This window comes from Lemur catta, chromosome 7 (assembly GCF_020740605.2).
Source record: "Lemur catta isolate mLemCat1 chromosome 7, mLemCat1.pri, whole genome shotgun sequence".
Taxonomy (NCBI): Eukaryota; Metazoa; Chordata; class Mammalia; order Primates; family Lemuridae; genus Lemur; species Lemur catta.
In genome coordinates this window covers 7,494,351-7,516,040 of record NC_059134.1, presented here as the reverse complement: position 1 = coordinate 7,516,040, position 21,690 = coordinate 7,494,351, and the positions used below count along the sequence as shown (strand labels likewise).

At 50.9% G+C, this 21,690-nt stretch overlaps 1 protein-coding gene across 1 annotated transcript in view; it reads left to right on the top strand.

Moving 5' to 3' along the window:
- The first annotated feature begins 6,342 nt into the window (after nt 1-6,342).
- KIRREL3 (kirre like nephrin family adhesion molecule 3) overlaps nt 6,343-21,690 on the top strand; it is a 512,553-nt gene continuing 497,205 nt past the window's right edge. Inside the window, exon 1 of the mRNA XM_045557855.1 lies at nt 6,343-6,751. Coding sequence (XP_045413811.1) covers nt 6,697-6,751 — 55 coding nt within the window. The 5' untranslated portion in view covers nt 6,343-6,696. The remainder of the gene's footprint in view (nt 6,752-21,690) is intronic.

Sequence of the window (21,690 nt, the reverse complement as noted above, 5' to 3'; positions counted from 1 at the left end):
AAGAGGAATCCGGCAGGACTAAGGTGTGGTCTGTGAAGGAAGGAACTGGCAAGGAGACGGGAAAGGAATGTCGGTTTGACTTGCCCTATATATTGTGATAAAAAGTTTATGCTCTATCTTGGGGGACTGCCATGGACCAAAATGTGTCCTACAATTCACATGCTAAAGTGCTAGCCCCCAATATGACTGTGTTTGGAGATAGGGCTTTAGGAGGTGATTGAGATTACACGAGGGCAAAGGGATGGGTTCCTAATCCGAAAGGATTCGTGGCCTTGTAAGAAGGAGAGGGAAATCTCACACTTGAGGAAAGGCCATGTGAGTACACAGTGGGGAGGTGGCTGTCCACAGCCAGAAAGGGCCCTCACCAGAGCCTGATCATGCTGGTGCCCTGATCTTGCACTTCCGGCCTCCAGAATTGTGAGAAAATGATTTTCTGTTGTTTAAGCTATCAGTCTATGGTATTTTGTTATGACAGGCTGAGCAGAATAAGACGGCAACCGTCCACATTCTTAAGTGTGGGGAAGGTATTACAGAACTGAATTCCAAATAGACATGTGGTAGAACAGTGAGTCAAACAATGGAGAGACTAAACAGACTAAACAATGTTAGGCTGTAGACTAGGCAATGAGTTGAGGATGCCATAAGTTCAAGCCGAGATGATGAAAATCTGGTCTAGGGCTGAGTACTTTGGAATATTTGGGTGGCAGCACATTGCTAACATGGTAATAGAAAACTTTTACGTGTGTGTACATAAAGTTTTGTATATACTAACTTTTTATGTTATATGTATAACTTTTACATCTCAATATGCCTATTTTTATATAAAGATGGAAGGAGGAAAGAAAATTGTATATAATAAAACAAAAAGAGAAAGTAAAGTTTGTCATCTACGAAGAAAGCTTAAAGGGACTTTGCATGAGATCAGCTGCTGCCTCGGCTGCTATAAAAGTTCACTCATTTATAACTTAAGCCCAGGGGGTGTGGGGGGAGCTATGAGAAAAGGGGGAGGGGTATGAAGAAGAAGAATGGAGAAAAAGAATAAATGCAGTATAATTTCTAAGATTTTGAATACCACAAATGAGTCATATAGCTGGAATTTCACTTTGTCTTCCAATATTTTCCACATAATTAGCCTGTTCATACACACAAAAAGAGCACATGGCATATTCTGAAATGACACAGACCTGTTCTAAGCACTGAAGAGGGATGCTGAGTCTTGTCTTTGGGGCTGTCCCTGGAGCTTGGATGAAGGTCCTGGCCTGTGCACTCGGCCAGCAATGACACAAGGCCCAGGGGCACTGCTACCTCCTTTCAGAACCTTTCTTATATCTTTTCTTCCCTGTAAATTACACACTCTTCAGGCCTTTGCTGACATAGATAATGCAGCTCCCATGTGAACTGAATACCCAGCGCCCTGCATGCATGAGTGTGTCAGGGCTAACCAGGTCTATTGTTCTTAAACAGTACTGCTGGAGAATTGTATCCTTGTGCGGAATGATGCTGAAGAGATAAAAATATCTTTCATTTCTATAGTGCCATGAATCTTAAAGTGTGTGCCACATTTTGCAAACTATATATAGGCTCAATTCATTACCCATCCCCATAAAATACAGCCAGAGCAGTGGCAGGCACATGCCAGATGTTTGACAATGGTTTAATAACAGAGTGAAGAATAAGTTAAATTGGATTCAGAAAACAGGAAATGGATGTGGGGCACTAGGTAAAACTTCGCCATTCGTTCAGCAGCATGTACTGAGTGTCTGCTGCCTACCAGGGACACAGCTGCGAACTAGAGAGACACTGTTCCTATCCTCATGGAGCTGCCAGAGAATCACAGAAGATACATGATCAGACATGTTTTGCAGGAAAGTGTGATTCAGGTTAAGACTGAGGAAGTACAAGGTGCCATGGCCCTCATTGCCCTTAAAGGACGTCTGTCTCCCAATTAGCCATTCTGGCATCATTATTCCCTTACTTTAATAAAAAGTCTGGATACAACGCAACTGCAGAACATTACGTTGAAGAAAATCTGTTCTGGAACTCAGAACCCAGTCTGCATGTGGGACATTGTTCTGGGGAATATAAGAAGAGAAAGGAAAGAGACAGTCGAGCAAGTTGGGGAAAGACTGAAGGCATCCACTGTAGAATGAACACAAAACGATTTGGGGGAGAGTCGGAACCAATTAGAGCAAAGAGACCCATGCAGATTTTAGGGCTGTCACTTGTTTTCTTGGAGGTGGGGATCCAGCACTCAAAATAATCTGCCCTAACACTGATGGCATTGGAGAAGTGCTTCCAAATCTCTCCAGGCTAAAAGGCATGGCCTCTGCAAAGCAAGACAATAAGATTTTGGGTTGAGAGGAATCTCAGAGATCCACTGGTTCAAACCTGTCATTTTATAGATGAAGAGACATGCCCAGATACAACATGTCACAGAGGCCACGTCAGCACCCAGGTCAAAAGGCTCACCATGACCCTTTTGATTGGGCCTTGTCTTGGGTGAGTCAGTGGGGCAGGCACCTGCCCTTCGGGGGAGGCGTCCAAAAGCTGAATGCCTGGTTCTCCAGGACCTTCTCCACTACAGTGGAGAGACAAACCACAGCGAACAGGACTTAAGGTCTTGTAATCCACCTACACAGACGTGAGCACGAAATGCGGTTCAGATAAATGAAAAAGGAATACGCTAGAAGATTGTGACTGCCCAGGTCAGACAGGTTTGCCACCCTGAGGACCTCTGAAGACCACGTGGTCTCTGGAGTGTATGTAGCTTCTGGCCCTTATTGACTCACCGAGGACTGCAGAGTCAGGTTACCCTTAACTCCCAGTAGGAAGCTGTTCAAAATGTGTTAAATCCCTGGACAGAGAGGTTTTAACCAGTACTGGCAGGATGTATGGAAAACAAAAAGGGAATGTGGTTTATAATGTATCTGGGCAACAAACGTAAAGAGGCATTAAACAGGAAATTCTCTGCTCACGAGATGACTGCCCATCTCATGAAAGAGCCACTCCCTCCCCTTCCCGGTGGTAATGGAAGACCATGAGAGGGAGCCGGGCCCAGCAGGAGCGGAGGCCGACAGGACAGAAGGGACAAGGGGCCCCTGAGCACATCTCAGCCAGCAGCTTCCTGCAGGGCCTCAGGGAGCCAGCCTAGCAGGATCCATCTGGGAAGGAAGGGCCCTGACAGATGAGTTCCAGGTCAACTTCTCTTACTAAACAGCCAGCGAGATGCTTTATAAATCGTTTTCCACATATGCACCCGTGTGTACCTCTCCCCAGCTAGAAGACAAACTTTCCAAGAGCAGTAATTTGCCATTTCATTCTACCTGTCTTTAAATACCCCAAACAGGCCATTGCACAAACCCAGGGAATAATAAATAAATGTTTCAGACATCGGACTGAGAGTCACAAAGGTCAGGAGAAAGCAGCGACGAGGGGACGTCTGTTCTCAGGGCACGAACAGCAGGACCCCGCCCACACCGGACCCAGAACCCTGCGCCTCACTCTGTCCCAGGGCTCAGAAAACGCTGGTGGCCAGCTGGTGCCCGAGAGCAGGCTCCGAAGCTGTCTCGGGGAGCCTGGCCCCTGGAACTTCTTGGCCACCCTCCTCGTGCGCACGCTGCGGCCCGCCCGGGTGGGGTCGGGGCCAAAGGACACAGCCCGCGGCTCCGAGGGCCGCAAGGGTCCCGGGCGCGGGAGGCGCGCGGGCGGGGAAACGCCGGGAGGATGCCACCTGCCGGCGAGGGACCCGGCTCGCGGCGGGCGCGGCAGACCTGGCGCCTGGCTGTGCAGAGAGCCGGATTCGGGCGGTTTCCAGGTTGCTGGCTTTCCGCTGTCTCTCTGGCGGCCACCCCACCGGCCGTGCCCGGAGCCCCGTGCCCCGCGCCGCCCGAGACGCGGAGGCTGCCGCCCGGGCCGCGGTTCCGGCGCCCTCGCGGCGCTCGCAGGTGCGGGACCGCCACGCTCCCGCGGCAGGTGGCGCCGCCCGCGCCGCGCAGGGAGGGCCGCCAGCGCCGCAGGAGGTGACCGGGCCGCCGTCGGGGCTGGCGCCGGAGCCCGCCGCCTGCGGCCCTGCAGGTACCGCTCGCGCTCTCCCCACGTGGTGTCTGCCGAGGTTGCGGTGGGTTTCCGGCACTCGGGTTTAAATGCCTCCTGGTTCTTTTAGGGGCGGGCAGCTCACCGCTTAATCCGAGCTTTCTTCCTTTCTGCTAGACCCGAGGCCGCGGGGAGGGCCGGAGGGGAGGGGTGGGGTGGGGCGGGGAAGGGAACAGGCCCTGCTGGCGGGGACGGAGCTGCAATGGCAGTCCTGAGGCCGGTCTTGGGGACCAGCGGGAGAGCCACACAAGGTCCTTCCAAACCTGAAACTCCTCCTCTCCTCTCTTCTTTCCGAGAGTGAGCGCCTGAGTGTGTACGTGTGCCTGATAACTGCACACTTCACTTGCCTCCTGACCCTGGTTTTGCAATACTTCCCTTGGGGGCTGAATTAAGCAAATCTGGGCCCCGCGCCATTTAGGAATTAGCAATCAAAATTAAACAACAGCTTAAAGGATAAATCTCTAGTTAAAACATTAAATGTTGCTACATTTGATAAAGGATCTACATTCTAATGTTAATCTTATTCACTGCAAGTCTTGGTTAGGAATGCCACCCAGACCATTTAAGATCTCCCCACCCCCTGTACATTTAATGGAAAGCTACTACTAGGGTTACAGCACTGTACATAACCATATTTTCAGTCTTAACATGGTATTTGGCATGTGCTATTTAAAATTATCGTTTACCTTATGTGTGTTTCTGATTTGTCCCTTCTGTTTCATTGCATCATCTGTTAGACCGAGCTAATGGACCAGGGCTGTGCTGACACTTTGCTTCTATACCTTGTTTGTTAATTTAGTTGATGGGTTGCCTCTTTTGTGTCCTGTAATTTCTGTGGCTCAGCATTTCTTTTTCTACATTTCTTTTTTCCCCCATAAGGCTTGCTCACAAATGTCCCTTTGATATGTTTAACAGCCTCTAAGGGATACAGTTAAATAAACTATTAAGTTAAGAATAAGAAAGTTAACAAAGCAGACATCTACTAATTTGTAGATCTTTGATGTCAACTACCAAGTGTCAGCTCCTGCCAGCAAACACTTCTCCGTGTGAGCCTACTTCTTTCTTTCTTCTTCATAAATACCATGGGGTAGTTTTTTGAAGTTAACATGAAGTTTGAGTGCGCCTTGCAGTCAGCAAAGTCCCCCAAATGTGTGATCCTGATGGAGGAAAGGCTGAGAGTTTCCCAAAGACCAGGAAATAATGATTGATTTTAGAATCCAATGTTCTTTCATTTTCCTCTCCTCACTCCTTACCTCCCCTTCCCACACCGTTGTAACCCTGCACATTTTTATATGTTGTTTTGTACTGTCCTTAATAGTTTGTGTCTTGTGTGCACACTCTGCTTGCACTCTAGATTATGAGCTCCTGAAGGCATGGCTTGTGCCTATTATTTTATTTCCTGCCATGACCTGCGCATAGCAAGCATGCCTAAATGTCTGTCAAGTAAATAGACCCAGATAAATCATGGTGATATTGTGGAGGAAATAGAGTTTGATCTGAGTGTGGATTTCATGACAGGTAAAAGACCTGCGGGTTCTTAGGAGGCAGTTGCCTATGACCTTGGCCTCTCCTTCGCAATCAGACTCACAGCACCTCTTGGAGAAAAGATGCGCACAGAGTGATGGAGCGCTCATTAAAGGAGAGGCTTCAAATGCAAAGACAGGCTGCTCCCCTGTCCTTGTTAGGAAAGGCACAAAGCAGCGTAATAATAATAAATGGGTGTGTGTCACAAACCTACTTGGTTTCCCTCTAGTTCGTGCCTTTTGTTTTCTGGGAGCAGTGCACAGCAAACTCAGATGCAAACATTTAGGTTTTATTACCTGCCCCCTAGGAAAGTCTCAAAAATGCAAAGCATGCTTATCTCTTCTCCAGCTCCGAGTCTCCTGCTGCACCCACTGGCCAAGTCCTCCTGGGGAGAGAAGCACTGCCCTCCTGCCTCTTCCTGGTTCCCTTTCAGCCCGGATTCCAGTCCCTCGTGCAAAGGCGGTGCATGCATGTTTCCATGCATATGCACACATATAGTCACCCTTAACTTCACTCCCGTTAACAACATCACATCGTGTGGACAAAAAGGAGCTCTGCTCTGTGCTCAAGATGCTTCTTGGTCAATAATGGTGACAAAAGCTGAATTTCCCCCCATTTAGGGAAAAGAAAGAAGGCAGCCTTCCCTGTCTGTTTGCATAGGTCTCCTTTTCCAAGTGTTTCCTCTTTAATTATGACCTGGTTCCCCTCCCTCTCCCCTCGCCCCGGCTTCAGTGAAAGGAGCTCTTCTGTCACTCGTCACTCGCTCGCTGGCTGGCTGTGGGAGGAGCCCGCCGGAGGAAGCCGTGTGCCTGGGATGCCAAGAGCCGGAGAATGGATCTGCTCCGAGTGGGAGTGGGGACGTTGCTGACGGTCCCGGCTTCCTGAGGCGGCTGAACAGGCGGTTTGTCTCGCCGGCTGCAGACACCGGAGGCTCAGGAGACCGCGGCCACCCGGAGGGACGGACGGGGACGTAGGTTGGCGCGAACCTGAGGGGACCGGTGGAGGCTGAGCTCCGCGAGCGCGAGGAGGAGAACTAACTGCACACCCAAGTTGCCGCGGCTTTCCCTCCTGCGCTGAGGAATGAGACCTTTCCAGCTGGATCTGCTCCTCGTCTGCTTCTTCCTCTTCAGCCAAGGTAGGACTGAGGCGCCGCTGGACTTGGGAGAGAGCGCTGGGCTGTCAGGGCGCGGAGGCTGTGGGCAGGAACGTGGCAGGCTTTGCAGGAACTCGGCTGGTCCAAGCGTCTCTGGGTGCCCGGCTGAGATGCCCTGGCATTGCCTCTTCGCCCTTGCAAATGCAACAAAATGGTACTGTTTATCTGCCTTTGGAAGGAAGGGGTGTGGGAGGGGAGGGGATGATTTTCTCCTCTCCCTTGTCAATATCCAGCTCGAACTCTCCAATGCAAATGAGTTCTTTATGCTCCCGGTATGATAATTAGGTAGTGTCTTTGTGCCCCTCTGAACTTCTGGGCACCTCTTTCCTTCAGACCCGGGTAGGGAAGGAGAGGGCAGGGAAGGAGAGCTTTGTTTAAGTGGATATTTCAGCTTGAATAAGGTCTGACTTGCATGAGTGTATTCAAGAGCGAATGTGTGTGGTTTGCACGGCTGCCAAAGGGGCTGCAATTACAGAATGTACTGTGGGGGCAATTTGCAGTGGTTGGGAAAAGCTGGTAAAGAGTTGCATTGAACGCATGGAGTTCCCTGAATGAGGCTGAATTCTGAATCCTACACAGCACTGGATTCAGTGTATATAAAATGAGATTTCGCCTCCGGTGCTGATTGTTTCCTTTCTGCAGCCTGGTAGGGCAGAGAAGCAAGCGGGTGGACTCTCCGGAAAGAACTTTGCCACCTCTGGGCTCCCTGCCACTGGGAGCTGTGGGGCTGGTGGTGGTGGAGGGAGGGGAGGGCTATTCGGCAGGATTGTGAGTACATGTTTAGCCAGAGGCATCAAAAGTCACCTGTGGAATTGAGTTTGAAGGGTTCAAGCATATCTCGGTGCCTTCCCACTCTTTTGGAATGCCAATGCCACCTCTGCCATCTGAGGCAGCATTTGTGCCAGCCAGCACAGCTCTCAGAGGGACAGGACTCTCTCAGAAAAATCCACAACAGAGCACGTCCATCTGTTGATTAATGAAGGGTAAAAGTTTTCAAGGAAGCAGAGCCTTGCCGTGGGTGGCCGTGTTGCAGGCGAACAGCAGGCCCCCAGTCCTTCCCCTGGCAGGGAGAGGCGGAGTGTGAGCAACACCTGGCCTCCTTCCTCAGCTCCTCCACGGCTGCTGTGGTCGCTGCCGATTTGCTCCTCCTCTGTGTCGTTCAAACTTCGCTTTTGACCCCCCTGATTAAACCTGAGGGGCCCCTCCTCCGTACGCGTGTGTGTACCCGTGTCTGTGTGCAATGATAATGTGTTCACACACACGCTCGTGGATTCTTATGGTTGTGCGCTTCTCACCAGGGCTCCCTACAGCAGCAGGAAGACAAATTGCCTTCCCCAGAGTTTTCAGGCTGAATGAATAAGAACTATCTCTGAACACTGGTGTGGAGACAGGTTCAGCTTTATTACCATTTGGTGGGATCACCCTCTTTCTTGGATCTGTGCGTACTTGCTTATGGGCATACACACACACACACACACACACACACACACACACACACACGCCCGTTTTCCTTTGCTTCTCACCAATTCGTTCAGGAAGTTGTATGTAAAATCCCTGAGAGAAGGAGGGAATCTTCCAATCCCCCCCCTACACATTTGCCAGAGACCAGCTCGAGTTGTAATCGGTCTTGTGTTTTAGAAGCTTGATGGGTGATTCTTATCCAGATTGGCATAAGAAGCCTATCAGTGTCTCAGGGCCTCCCTGGCTGTCTGAATCATTACAGTGTGTATCTTCTACTTTGCTTATTGCTTTCTCAGTGCAGAGCTGTTTCTTGACTGCCTCGTATGAATCTTTAAATATTTACCTGTGGAGGTTAAATGCTGTGTTTCATCTGCCCTTAGCCCTGAGGGCATTAGGAAGAAAGCACAGCATCATGCAACTCATAGTGCCTTGTTTTTCCAGAGTACTCTGAGCTTGGCTGGCACTGCCCACCCTACCAAATGGTAGATGCCTAGTCCATGGGACTCCAAAGCAGGTCTAAGGAAAGACTATGAGACCACAGTGGACGTAGTCAGTCGGAACACCTGCGCCACCGCACATCCTAGGTCTCTTGAAGAGACAGCATCTGACTATAGGAATTAAGGGTCAGGGGGTCAAGAGGAAAGATGCTTGGAGGACTTTGTTGAGGTATAATACTGGTATCTTTTGACTTGGTCCATGGACTTTTTTTTTAATGCAGAGGTTGTTTTGAGCATTGTGAATTCCTCGAAGATTCTGTGTGACCATCTTCACATACATGCTTAGCTCACGTACTGTGCCTCACCACGCATTCCAGTTGTTGGATAGAGCATATCCACTTCTAGCAGGTCACAAGAGCTCTAGCCCGCATGGCTCTAGATGGCACCTGTGTGATGCCCCTGACGCCAGACAGAGGTTGCTCCCCACCCGGCACCCCCCACGGAGCCGCCGCCCCGCCCCTGCCTCCCGCATGCTGTTGCCCTTGGGATGCCTTCCAGGCCGTGCACAGAGACCTGGGGATGGCCTTTCACTCAGAGGAAACAAATGTCCAGGGTTCTTTCTAGGGCTTTGTCTGGCACTCCGGTGATTGGCCATCTGCTGCCCAACACCCCTCACAGCGGGAATCTGCATGTCATTCTGGAGTTCCTGGGAGTGTCTTAGTCCCCATGCAGAGGGAGTGCTCCAAACAGTGCTCTGGAGACTTAATAGCAAAAAACGCAGGTAAACTCTTAAAGTTCATTTCCACTACCCTTTTGCTCCTACTTTGTCAAATATTTATTTATCTTTACTTTTTTTTCTTTTTTTGTAGAGATGGGGGTCTCACCATGTTGCTCAGGCTGGTGTCAAACCCCTGGGCTCAGGCAATCCTCTCTCCTCGGTCTCCCTAAGTGCCAGGATTATAGGCGTGAGCCACCGTGCCTGGCCTAGTCACCTTTACTTTTTTTTTTTCACAGCCCTTTAGAGAAAGAGCAGAAATTAATGTATAATTAATGTCAGTAATATGCTGTGTTCCTATTCTTTTAAAGTTTGGGCTTTTCATGTAGATTGAGATCAAACACTTCTTTATCTTTTCTAAGGTTGCAGTAAAAAGGCTAAATGACATTCCTCCATTTCTGCCCCGCAGTGTCCCTGGGCTGGCTCCCAACAAGAGGATGGAGAGCTGCCATGTGTGCTGTTGGTGGGTCTCTCTTGCTGGGGATGCCTCTTCCCCCAGCTGTCAGCTTGGTCGTGCTTTGTACAGAGAGGGATAATGTCACAGCACAATTTGCCTCCTGCAGAGAAAAGGCATGTTCTGCCCCTGGGTGAAAAAGAATCGATTCTCTTGTCATCCATAAACTTAGAACTTGCTATATTTTTTTCTCTCTATCATTTCAGTTCACCCACAACTATTTCCTTCCATACCCTTCTTATTCTTCATGTCCCATCTCATCCAGCCTGCGCATGCACGTCTTAGGTAGCTTTGGGAGGATGATGTCTGGGCAGGACTGATGACTCCTGCCTTCCATCAGATCTCTCGTTCTGAGACAGTTGGGGCAGGTGCAGAGGTGCAAACGTGGTTCCTTCTACTTCAGATGCTCTTAAGAAAGGTGTTCTCTTCCCCACTCTCTGACACATTGCCCTGGCATTCCCAGAGCATCCTGTCCTGCCTAGTGACTTTGTGGCTCAGGAGTACTAACTCTGCTGAACCCAGATCTCTGTTGGCTTTGCACGTGTGCCATGCTGCTCTGAAGGTGTTGGGTGAAAGTGAAAAAGTGCATTTGCCTGTTAATGACATCCCTGAGCAAAGGATTGATTCAAGGTGCCATCTCCCTGTTGGGAAGCATCTAAGCAGCCCACTTGCTCTCCTGACTGGTAGGAAACACCAAAAGGGGCTCTCAGGTGGCTGTCAGAGGGCAGGGGGTCATGGTGACCTGAATCTGCCAGGGAATGGAAGAGTGTCTAGCAGACAGGAGGGTAAACAGTGAGTGGAGAGGGCTGGCCAGGGTGAAGGGCCCTGGGGATGACAAGGGCGTGGAAAGGAAGGAGCCACTGCAAAGGCTTCATTTGCAAGGAGCTCCCTTGGGGTGGGGAGAGGAGGAGTCAGACGAGAAGAGGAGCACAGCAGAGAAGGCATAAACAATGAGGGATCACGGGGGGAAAGGAAGAGGAGGCGCTGGAAAGGAAATCGGGAGTGAACAGCAACTTTGGAAACATTGACCCTTGCCCAGAAATGTCACATAACAAAAGACAAGACAAGTAATAAGTGTGATTCTCCCTCCTACCAGCACGCTAAGTGGTATGACGTCTTGTCTAGAGGAAGAAGAATCAGTTCTTTTGTCCCGGAAGGCCAGTGCACAGCTGCCAAGGGTGTGGGACCACTGCTTTAACAGGTCTTCTCGGTGGGGGGAACTGGGACATGCCTGTTGGGTGTGGGGGTGCTTGCAGTGCCTGCTACCCCGTAGTAGCCAGACCTACTGAGGATGGAAAAGAAACTCCCTGGGGGGTGGAGGGATGTGGGGTGGGGTCAAGACCTTCACACTGCTCTGAGAGGATACAATGTACAGAGGGCACTCTGTACCCCTTGGGAGTACAGAGGCGCATCCGGCTTGGAACATGTAGCAGTGAGCTAGGCATGGTACCAAGGAGCGGCCCTGCCTGGCGTGGGCCTGTGTTGGTGGAAGCCAGGGCCAGCAGGAGATGGGGTGGAGCAGGAGATCGGGCCCCGAAGATGCAATTTTTCTTTTTTGTTCAGCCCAGTGGGGTGACTTAGGCAGCATTATATTGCAGACCCAAAAAAGCATATGAAATAATCCAAAGTGAATTCAAGAGATTTCAATAGCAAAATAATAACAATACTAATGATACCTCTGATTTGCAGAGTACTTTTCTTCTGAGGAGATAAAAAGATAAACTGTTTTGGAAACATGAATGAGGAAAAGAAAATTGCTGGTAATGGAAGAGTGGGGAGGAGGGCCTCGCGTGCTGGTTGTAGGGTCTCGGTATGGATGGAGGGTGGGGTGAGGTGGGCGTAGGCATATTTTTCAGCTACAGTCCTTATCTTTGTAAGATGTCAAGATAACTTTTAGGTGATAAACCAGTACAGGAATTTTTTTATCAGGGTCAGTCAAGACATGGAAACTCATCCTGTGCCTGGGAAGAGGGATATTCTAATTCCCCGTAGAGAAGGCAGTGAGCTGGTGAGGGTGCTGGAAGGCACACTTGAACCCTCCCCACCGCAGAGACCTGACTTTCATGGTGGTTCTTGCAGCAGAGTGCTGGGAGCCTCGGTCTTCACAGGCTGGCGGACACCCCAGCATTCATGAGGTGGGGCTCGGCTGGAGCTGCTGCCCTGGGGGCTGTCTGTTCCCCTGGGGTTCACATCCCATCGCGGCCATCCAGAGGCAGTGAGGAGCAGAGCAGCCTGTGCCCTGCATTCCAAATAGAGTGGGACTGTATTTCCACTTAGGAGAACGGTGGGAGAATCAACTGCATCGAGACTCAGTGCTGTCCCATATGTCATTGCATATCATTGTCCTCTCCTAAGGGGAAAGTCAGAATTTACCCAGTTAGGTGCGCACATCAAGTAAGAATATAGATACCTTGCCAGGCACAGTGGCTTGCACCTGTAATTCTGGCACTTTGGGAGGCCAAGGCAGGGGGATCGCTTGAGGCCAGGAGTTCGAGACCCTGTCTCTCTAAAAAATAGAAAAATTAGCTGGGTGTGGTGGTGGTGTGCACCTGTAGTTCCAGCTACTCAGGAGGCTGAGGCAAGAGGATGGCTTGAGCCCAGGAGTTTGAGGATCCAGTGGTCTATGATGATGCCACTGCACTCTAGCCTGGGTGACACAGTGAAACCCTGTCCCCCCCAGAAAAATATAGATACTTTACACATCATTGGAATACTTTCCTCACAGTCAGGCAAGAAGCGCTGCATCCCTCCATCTGCCAAGGCTTTGTCACGGGCATGGAGGAGCCGCAGCCTTTCACCCTCTCTCAGAAGCCACCTTGTGCCACACAACTAAGGGTCAGAAGAGGGCTGAGGGCCTTGCCTTGACCCTCTCCTTATTTGACATTAACTTTCACTCACTTTCAACTCCTAATCCACTGAAGGAGCTAGGGATTCACCATTAAGCTTTTATTTCCTCCTTTCTCAATGGTAAAAATGAGTGTTCTGGCTGTATACTTCTAGAAGTCAGTAAATGTCAATATTGGATAAGTGTTTCCTTTATATCACTGCAATTTAGCATAAGCTGCTTGGAAACAAATGTCTTCCGTAAGCACACAAGGTTTCAGTGAGTACACAGTCAACACCACCATGAGCATTAAATAAATGTCAGCTTTCCCTGGGTACACTTAGTAACAAGTTAAAGTCATGGAAATAGTGGCCGGCCTGGGTTCACCCTGCTCCATGCAGTTATCCTGGGGAGGGAAGAGCCATCCCTCTCCTCCCCGGAACCCACAGCAGAGGCGTGCCCAGACACAGACGCCTCCTGCATGCCTTCCCTGCGGAGGTTTCTCCTGACACCTAGAAACCTCCCCATGCCCTCCGTACCGCCCCACTCTACACACACATAAACACACACACACTTCCCACTCACTGCTAAAGCACAGTGATGTCTCTGGAACTTAGGGCAAACCAGCCACTTTCCCAAAATGAAAGGTACGTTTTCACCCTAATCTCTGGCTGGTGCTTGTATCCTCATAGGCAAAGCAAAATAGATTTACCTGAGGCCATTTTTCAGATAACTGAGACAAAAATTGCAGTGACCGTATACGTGTCAGTAGTAGAAAGGATGTGGCACATCAGGCTGAGTTATCTAGACGGTCTGCTCGCTTGGCCTGTATTCACGTGGCGATTGTCATAAGTTCAGATTCCTTCTAACCTGTACCTAGAAGACTGGAATTTGATATCTGATGCCAAGAGCTTCAGCAATGACAAACAAACATCACTGTCAGTATTCCACACTTTTTTCCCCCAGGGGCTGTAGTCTGGTGTCTCAGTGGGCCAGTTACTGCTCCTCTTTTGTGATCAAATAGCATTTTATGACACCAAAGCTCAGCCCTTGGCCAAAAAGCCAGCACTCACTGTGGGCCTCCCCCGTCGTAGGCACTGTGCAGGGGCTTTTGATGCAAAGATGATGAAGACCATGTTTCTGCCCCAGAGCTCTCAGTCTGCTTGGGGACACTTCAACTAAGGTTACAGTATGATGGGTTCAGAGAACAGCTTTATTAGCCAGGGGCATCAGAAAAGGCTGCATGGGGGAGGTGACATTTGTGCTTGATTTTTAAGGCTGCCTAAGTGTTTTCCAGATGAAGCATGTAGAGAGTGCTCCAGGTTGTACCTTACAGTGTGTGCAGAAGCAGGAAGGCAGAACAGAATACGACATGCTCGAAAGCAACAGGTAGTGTAGGTGGCTGGAAAGTGTCAGGAAGAGGGAGAAGCAGCTTGGGAAGGGGAGGGTGAGCTTGCGGGCAGTCGTGAATACCATGATAAATCTTTTGAGGATGGATTGACAGAATTAACTCAACACTTTAAAAACATTGTTAGCAGCCTGTAGGTCTGTAATCCTCTCTGTATCATGGATTCATGGATCAACATGTTGTTTTTACCTCTTGGTAGTGCTTGTGTTTCACATGGGGCTAAACATACACAGAACGGAACGGAAATAGACTCACTCTTTCCAGCTCATCTTCCCTTATAGCTGTTGTATAAAGGGGTGGGAAAGTGAGCAAGAGAATAAGTTGTGGGACAACTGACCTTAATGGTTGGTTTACGTTCCAGAGGGGAGGCAGAGAAGGATGGAAGTTAGGTGAATGCTAAAGCGTGATGTGTTGGCTACAGAGTGTGGAAGAGAACACAGTGCACAGAAGCAGGCTTGCTGACCACACGCTGGGCTGCAGGCAGGTGAAATACACGGAGGAATGGGATTTACCAGTTTCTGGAGCCCCTTGAAGGCAGCCAGAGATGGAGGCTGCCTGACACTGAGGATGAGTGGTAAGTCGGAAGGGGAGATGGGGACAGGGACATTTTGCTGATGACATTTTCTTGTTCTCAAGAGTTACTGGCTTTGGGGAAACCAGGGTTACAAGTTAAATGATTCTACTCAGAAGGTGTTAGAAATATTGTTAGAAATCTCCAGCACTGAGTAACCTTTCAGTGAAGAGTAGAGAATGTCATCAGATCTACTGTGTGTTCCACACTGTGGCCTGTTCTCCTCAGGAATTGGGGCCGGTTGGGGGGAGGCTGGCAGGACAAGATTGGTGGTGAAGCAAAAACCTCAATTGTTCTGCAGAATAACAATATCATTTCCGAGACTGTGGATACGTAAGTCTCATTTGGGCCATCAGGAACATAGGAGTCAATTCCTAAGGAATGAGTTTGAGAGTAGACTAGATGACGTCTAAAATCCCTCCAACTTTAAGATCCCCTAAATATTATCTCTTAGCAACAATCTATTTATTTTGGATGATGCATTTCTAGAGGGTAGATGATATGTTATAGATCTCTTTGCCACACATTTTCTTGTAGGTGCCTGGCAAATTCTTTTCATTGTTGGTGTTAATGGTAATCGTGACAATAATTGTGTTCTTATCATGATGGTTGTGGTGATAATTAGCATTTGTATAAAGCTTCACAGGCTGCAGAGTGGCTTTCAGAAGCACTATCTCATTTCATCACCCATGGCAATGAGAGGCGGTATTATTGCTGTCACATCCCCAGAGAGGTTGCCAAATGTGAATGACCAAAGTCTTCTCAGTAGGGCTTACTTTTCCATGTTTCTTGATGCTCCCCAAGGTGCTAGTAGATCCAGCTGCTCTAGATCAACACCAAAAAATGCATGAGGGAATCCTAAACTGTGGTATAAGACAAATCCTATTACAATTTGTGGGAATCTTCAGTGTCTAGACGTAGAGAAAGACTTCAGGGGTTTCCTGTGAAAATGAGGGAGCCGAGTCCTTGAACTGACATTTGAACAGCAACCCAGCATTGTAGCTCTATGTCTTTTGATTCTAGACTCTTTCTGAGTTGGTTCCTTCATCTTTCTGGCGTTCAGCTTTATCTAGAGGGTATAAGGTTTGCAGGCCATGCTGGCAGGGGAAACCCCTGGCTTTGGGGTTGAAGAGTGATGTAGGAGATCCTACCTAAGTAGCTCCTTTTGTGGCTGTTCTGACAAAAAATAAGAAAATAAGGAAGCAAGGGGGAGGGACTTTTCTTCTCTTAATTGGTTGATTAAAATATCCACATCTTTTATCGCCCCTGGCCCAGCGCTGTCGGGCACACGGACGGCTCTGAATAAATGTTGCTATACTGGAATGGAACACGGGGAACAGGGAGAGGAGGAGAAGGCAGTGCTCGTGCAGCACGTGCAGAGAGGCTGGCCGGGCCTCGCAGGAGGCAGAGGAAGAACCGGACTGTGTGAAGAGTGCTCCCGCCTGGTGGGAAGCCGTTCCTCTCCGGAAGGCCTCAGATGCCCGTTGGGTCACCAGGGACACTGCCAAGAGAAACATCCTCTGGCAAGCCACCCACTGCTCAGCTTCACCAGAAACCATCGTGCCCTTCTGTTCCTTAATGCATGTCAGTGCCCATTTCTGTCAGTCACCTGCAAATGTCACAGGTGACTCTGCTGTGGTACAGTGTGACAGGCCACCTGTCACCCTTGGCGATGCTGGGAGCGATGACAGCTTCAGAGTAACAGTGGAGCCGGGCTCGTTCTTAGTGCCAGCGTTCCGGTGACGGAAGCTCAGAGTGTTCTTCCAGGTGCCACACAGAGATCACCTGCCATCCTTCCCTGCCTCCCAGCCCTTGTGGCAAGGAAAGAAAAACCCCAGTTAATCCCGCAGTGGCTCTGTTCCCTCTAGCCTGGGGCCCTGCACTTTCCTGCGTCTTGCGGAGGACGTTGGGGCCCACCCCACGCTCACGGGAGGTTGCACGTCTTCAGGGCGCCGGCCTCGCTGCCCCTGAGCGAGGGCACCTGCGCGGGCGGGAGGACCCGACCCTTCCCCTTCCCCGCGCGCCCGGGAGCCTGCAGTTCCCAGGCCGGCCTGGCGGTGGCAGCAGCGGCGCTCGCAAAGCCCGGAGCGCGCCGCGGCGGGCAGGGCGGGGCGGGCGCCGGGCGGGGCTCCCCTCGCCTGGGTCAGGGCGGCGTTGGGGCAGCCGCCCCGGCACGTTCCGCTGGCTGGGCGGGCGGCGCAGGGGCCGGCGAGGGGCGGCGGGAGGCGGGGGGGGCGGGCAGCGGCGGGGCGGGCGGCGCAGGGGGGCGGGGGCTCGCGGGTGGGGGGGCCGTGGGCGGGCGGCGCAGGGGGGCGGCGGGGGGGGGCGGAACCCCCGCGGCGTCCGCGTTGAGGGGCTGCCCCCCCCCAAGGCAGCCGCCCCGCCCCCCAGGCCCGTGCCGCGACCCCCAGCGTCCCCCTCGCCTACCGGAAGAGCAAAACATGCTAAAACGAGGCTTCGTGATTCCTGACCCCCGGGCAGGCCGTCGCGAGCCACCCGTCCCCTCCCGGGGACAGAATCACTGAGGTCCAGTGCCGGCCTGACGAAGCGCGCCCGTGTCACCAGGCGAGTTCCCGCCTTGGGGCGGCCGCCGGCCTTGTCACCTCCTGAGAGTCGCGGGGAGCAGCGTCTGAGACCCCGGAGTTGATCCAGGGGCAGCGCAAACTAATAGGGCGGAAGCAGGAGGAGGAAGGGCGAGGCCACCGTTGGCGCCATCAGCCCCCGGGCCTTGTCTGTGTGGCCTGAGCGGCTGGCAGAACTGGCCGTTGCTGTGACCTGAGGCCGTCACGCATTGTTTGACCTCTCTCATCAGATTTTGGTGGCCAATGGGATGTTCCATAAGGTTTGCTCAAACCCGAGCAGCTTCCTTCAGCTCACTCGTCGTGGGAGTCCCTTGCTGCTTTCTCTGGAGCAAGCTGCCACCTGCCCAGCGTGTCTGCACACTGTCCCCGCCCCGGGGGGCAGTGCAGCTGGGCAGAAGGCAGGATTACCGGTAGTTCTGGCAAATGGTAGCTGACTTCTCCAGCATCTCAAGTGAGAGGTGAAAACTTTTCCCGTAAGTTTTGCAAAACCTATTTCAACCTGCAGATTTGATGGCACAGGGGTCAAAGAGGAAAAGTGGAGCTGCATAGTTTGAGAATTTGCTAAAAATGATAGGGACTGAGCTCCTCCCCAAATTAAAAGATGTTATACCAGCAAGATATGTGCCCTCAGCCCTGCTGCCCTCCTGGGTCCTTGATTTGTCCCCCTCTCTCCTTGCACCCAGACCTTCATTAGTGTTTTGGGATCCCTTCACAGAAAGCTGAACTCGAGAGGGAAGGGAGTGGTGAGAAAAAAATCAAAACCTGCGATGCTGTCGGTCCTCTGGCCTCATCACGTTTCTCTCTCTGCCCCGGCAGCCTTGTGATCGCCGCGTGGGGAGCAGCCGTGGGGAGACATTACTGAGGCCCCTGCGCCTTTTGCTGAGCTTTGCGCGCTCTCCCTTATTCAACCCCAGAGCAATGTACCCAAGCAGGGGTTGCTATACCCATTTGCTGATGCAAACTACTGAGGCTCAGGCAGATTCTGTAACTTGCCCGAAGGTCGTAGGACGCGTAAGGGACAGAACTGCCAGTCAGGCACCCGAGTACAGATGCCAAAGCCCCTGCGGCCAGTGCCTTCAGGAAGAATTCTGGCCCTGCTGATGCCTTGCCAGCCGGGTGAATATCAGGAAGCCACAGGAACCCCTGCCTCGGTCTGTGGTTCTGCTCCTTGACAGCTTGTAGGGTTTGGGAAGAAGAGCTGATAAAAATGGAAGAAAATCTCTGCCCCAATAGGAAAGCCGTGTAAGAATCTGAGAAGCTTTCCTACCTGGCCAGCGGCTGCTCTTTCCCTCCACGACCCAGTTCCAGTTCAGCGTAACATTTTGAAAGCCAAATGCTGGTTTACTGATTTCTTAGCAAGAATCCATCACCAGATAAGTTCTCTTCGGTGATTTTTTAAAAAAAAATTAAACCCCACTCTGCTTAGGGAGAGGTTAGCCTGGTGGTTCTGTGCTGGAAGAACGAGGCATTCCAGGGCATCAAACCCCTCCCTTTTTCAAGCCTAGAATAGTGAAAATACCAGGAGACTACATGGTTCAGAAATGGTTAATAATAGTTGTTAGGGAGAAATAAAAAACTCTTAGAATGTAGGGGAGTCTAAGCATCGTTCAGCCTACGATCCTCCTCACTGTGGCTTCAGCAGGTGCAGCTCACCTTGTGTCAGACATCATTTTGAAAGATGGCATGTATCTGAGCCATGCTTGAAATCATAATACTGGTTTAAGATAGATACTTAAGATAAACTGGCAAAACATGAAAGTTCCTTGAAGTTTTCAAAGCTCCTTTAGATGGAATCAAAAGAATACAGAAGAAGAATGCGAGGCAGATGGGTCGCTACATGGAAGACATCAAATGTCTTCTTTTCATTCAGCAGTCCCGGCCCCGTAGCGGAATACCTGGATCAGTCAGCAGTGCGTGCTCAGCTGTTGCCAGGGCTCCACAGCCGCACGGATGCCCCTTTCTCTGGGCATGAGCTTTGCTTTGGGTTTTCTCTTCATCAAACTAGGGAAGAGCTATTCAGGTAGAAATCCATACCTGATGGGTGGAAGCAACTGAATGACAGAGCTGGTCGGAATCAAGAAATACCGTCCAGAAAAACTTAATATTTCCCACCACTGTTTTCTTGCTAAAATAGTGGGAAATATATGTTTCTCTTTTATTATCAGCAGATATTCTGAGATCCATATCACTGAATTCATGCCAGATAATATTTAAAAATAGATATGGTGTTGTATTTTTTGAAGTAAATTGTCTTAGTCTTGTTGACTTTAGACTTTTATAGAATCTACTAGATTTGCTCATTCGTAATTATAGTGGGAAAGGAATCTTAGTGGCTCAGTATATCCCCCTACATCTAGGCATGGACTCCCGTGTTCCTGGCAGGTAGTTGCTTCATATACCAAGGGAGTATGAGGGCCTTAATATGGGGCACCTGTTGTTTGAGTTCATGGCTTCTCTATCCCAGAGGTTCTCTAAGTGTGGTCTGCAGATCAGCATCACTTTGGACATTGTCAGAAAAGCAAGTTTGGGGGACCCTAGCCCAGACCTAAATCAGAGACTGGCCCTTTGACATGGCCAGCTGTGTGTTAACAAGCACTCCAGCTGGTCCCAGGGCACACTGGGCTTTGGTACAGTGCTCTGTGGCACCTGACTCGCCGGCCGCACCGTGCTCCCTCACCCCCAATTCCATGTGAACACTGCTTGTGTTACGTCTACTAGGTGCTCGAGAGTAGTTTCTAACCAGAGGAGCTAAGGTGACTCCCGGGAGCTGCCTCTGATGGTTTCTGTGTCCCAGTGTCTTAGGATGACCTGCAGACAGTGAGAGTGGGAGCAGAGATCACAGTCAAGCCTGAGCATAGGAAACCAAACTTAGGATAAGGTCACACACACAGTTTAGAACACGGGAGTTTTGCCAGTCTGTCACTGATGTCCTCATCTTCCTTGCAACTGGGAAGACATCAGGGGCCCTCCCTTTCGGGGTGGCTGTCAGCCCTGAGCTGCCTCAGTGGACCAAGGAAGCAGCGTGATAGTCTGTGCGGACAGGGAGGGATGTAGCTAAGAACAGCCGTAGATCTTCTTCTACCTGCACTTTAGAGTGTTTATTTTAAAGTCAATGCTGTACCCTAGAGATGCTCATGTCCGTAAAGGATAGATTTTCTGCTGTGTACAGTGAAAAGATTCAGAATGTATAAAATAATGCACCCTGAGAATTCTTATTCTGTTTTATTTTTTAAATCTTCAAGGTTAATGGGACCACAGACATTGGTATTCACTTCATGGTGAACTGGGATCTGCTAGCTGCTTAATGTCATTTTATTTTTCAATTCATAAAAAAATGTTCTCATCACTAGGCCTGTGGGCCGGCCTTCGACCCACATCACCAAAGGGAACCCAGACGCACAAGCTGATGAGCCCAGCCGCCAGCAGCGTGAGGAGAGGGAGGGGGCCTCACCCCGCTGCTGTGCACACCTGGGCATTCCCGGATGTCTGAGCAGGGCAGTGGTGGCAAAGGCGGGGGAGGGAGGCACAGTGGTGGGTTGGAGAGACAGGGACAGACGAGTACACTGACGTGAGGGACGCACACAGCTTCATCTTCAGTCTTCAGGAGAGTGCAAGACCACAGAGGGCTCAAAAATAGCAGCTGTGACTCTCCCCGTCCCAGACGGGACCAGGAAGCCTCACTCCTGATGCACAAGCAGATTCTGAAGTTTCTGTTCATCAGTGAAACCTTCAGTCGCGCAGTGGCAAAGATGGCCACGTCGCCAGGTGGGGAGGCACAGAGGTCCCTTCTGCGTGGTTGCATGTCCCACTGATGGCGCCCCAGCGTCCAGCCGAGTGTGCACTGACACCGCCGTCCCTCTGCCCCTCTGAGGTGACTGTACCCTCGCCCCGTGTTGGTCTGGTTAACTTAGACCCTAAAGACTCAGCTCGCTTTGCCTTGTGGTAGAAGTTTCCTCAGCCTCCCTCCCCATAAGCTGACGTAAGTGCCCTTTCTCCCTCCTTCCACAGCCCTCTGCAGAAACCCCTGTGCTGCTTGTCACCGTGTATCCGAGTGGCTCCTGTCCTGTCTGCCTTCCCTGGTAGGCCGTGAGCTTCTGCAAGGCGGGGCCGGGCCCTGCTGACCTCTGCCTGTGCAGAGCCTTCGTCGGACTTGGGTCCCTCGTCCACACACAGCCAGTGCTTCCCACACGGGGAGGGAACACAACGCGTCAGCTACTGGAGAACTTCGGCCTCTCTGTGCCCACGTTTCCCTCGCCAGCCCACGACACTGCTTTACCAGGGGATGTGCTTTATTTCTCATCATTGCTGCCTGGCGCAACTAGGGTACCCGTGAGCACTAAGTACTCCTTGGGGAAAGGCTGATGGGGACTAATCCCTCCGTGCCTTTATACAGTACTTTGCAGGTTCCA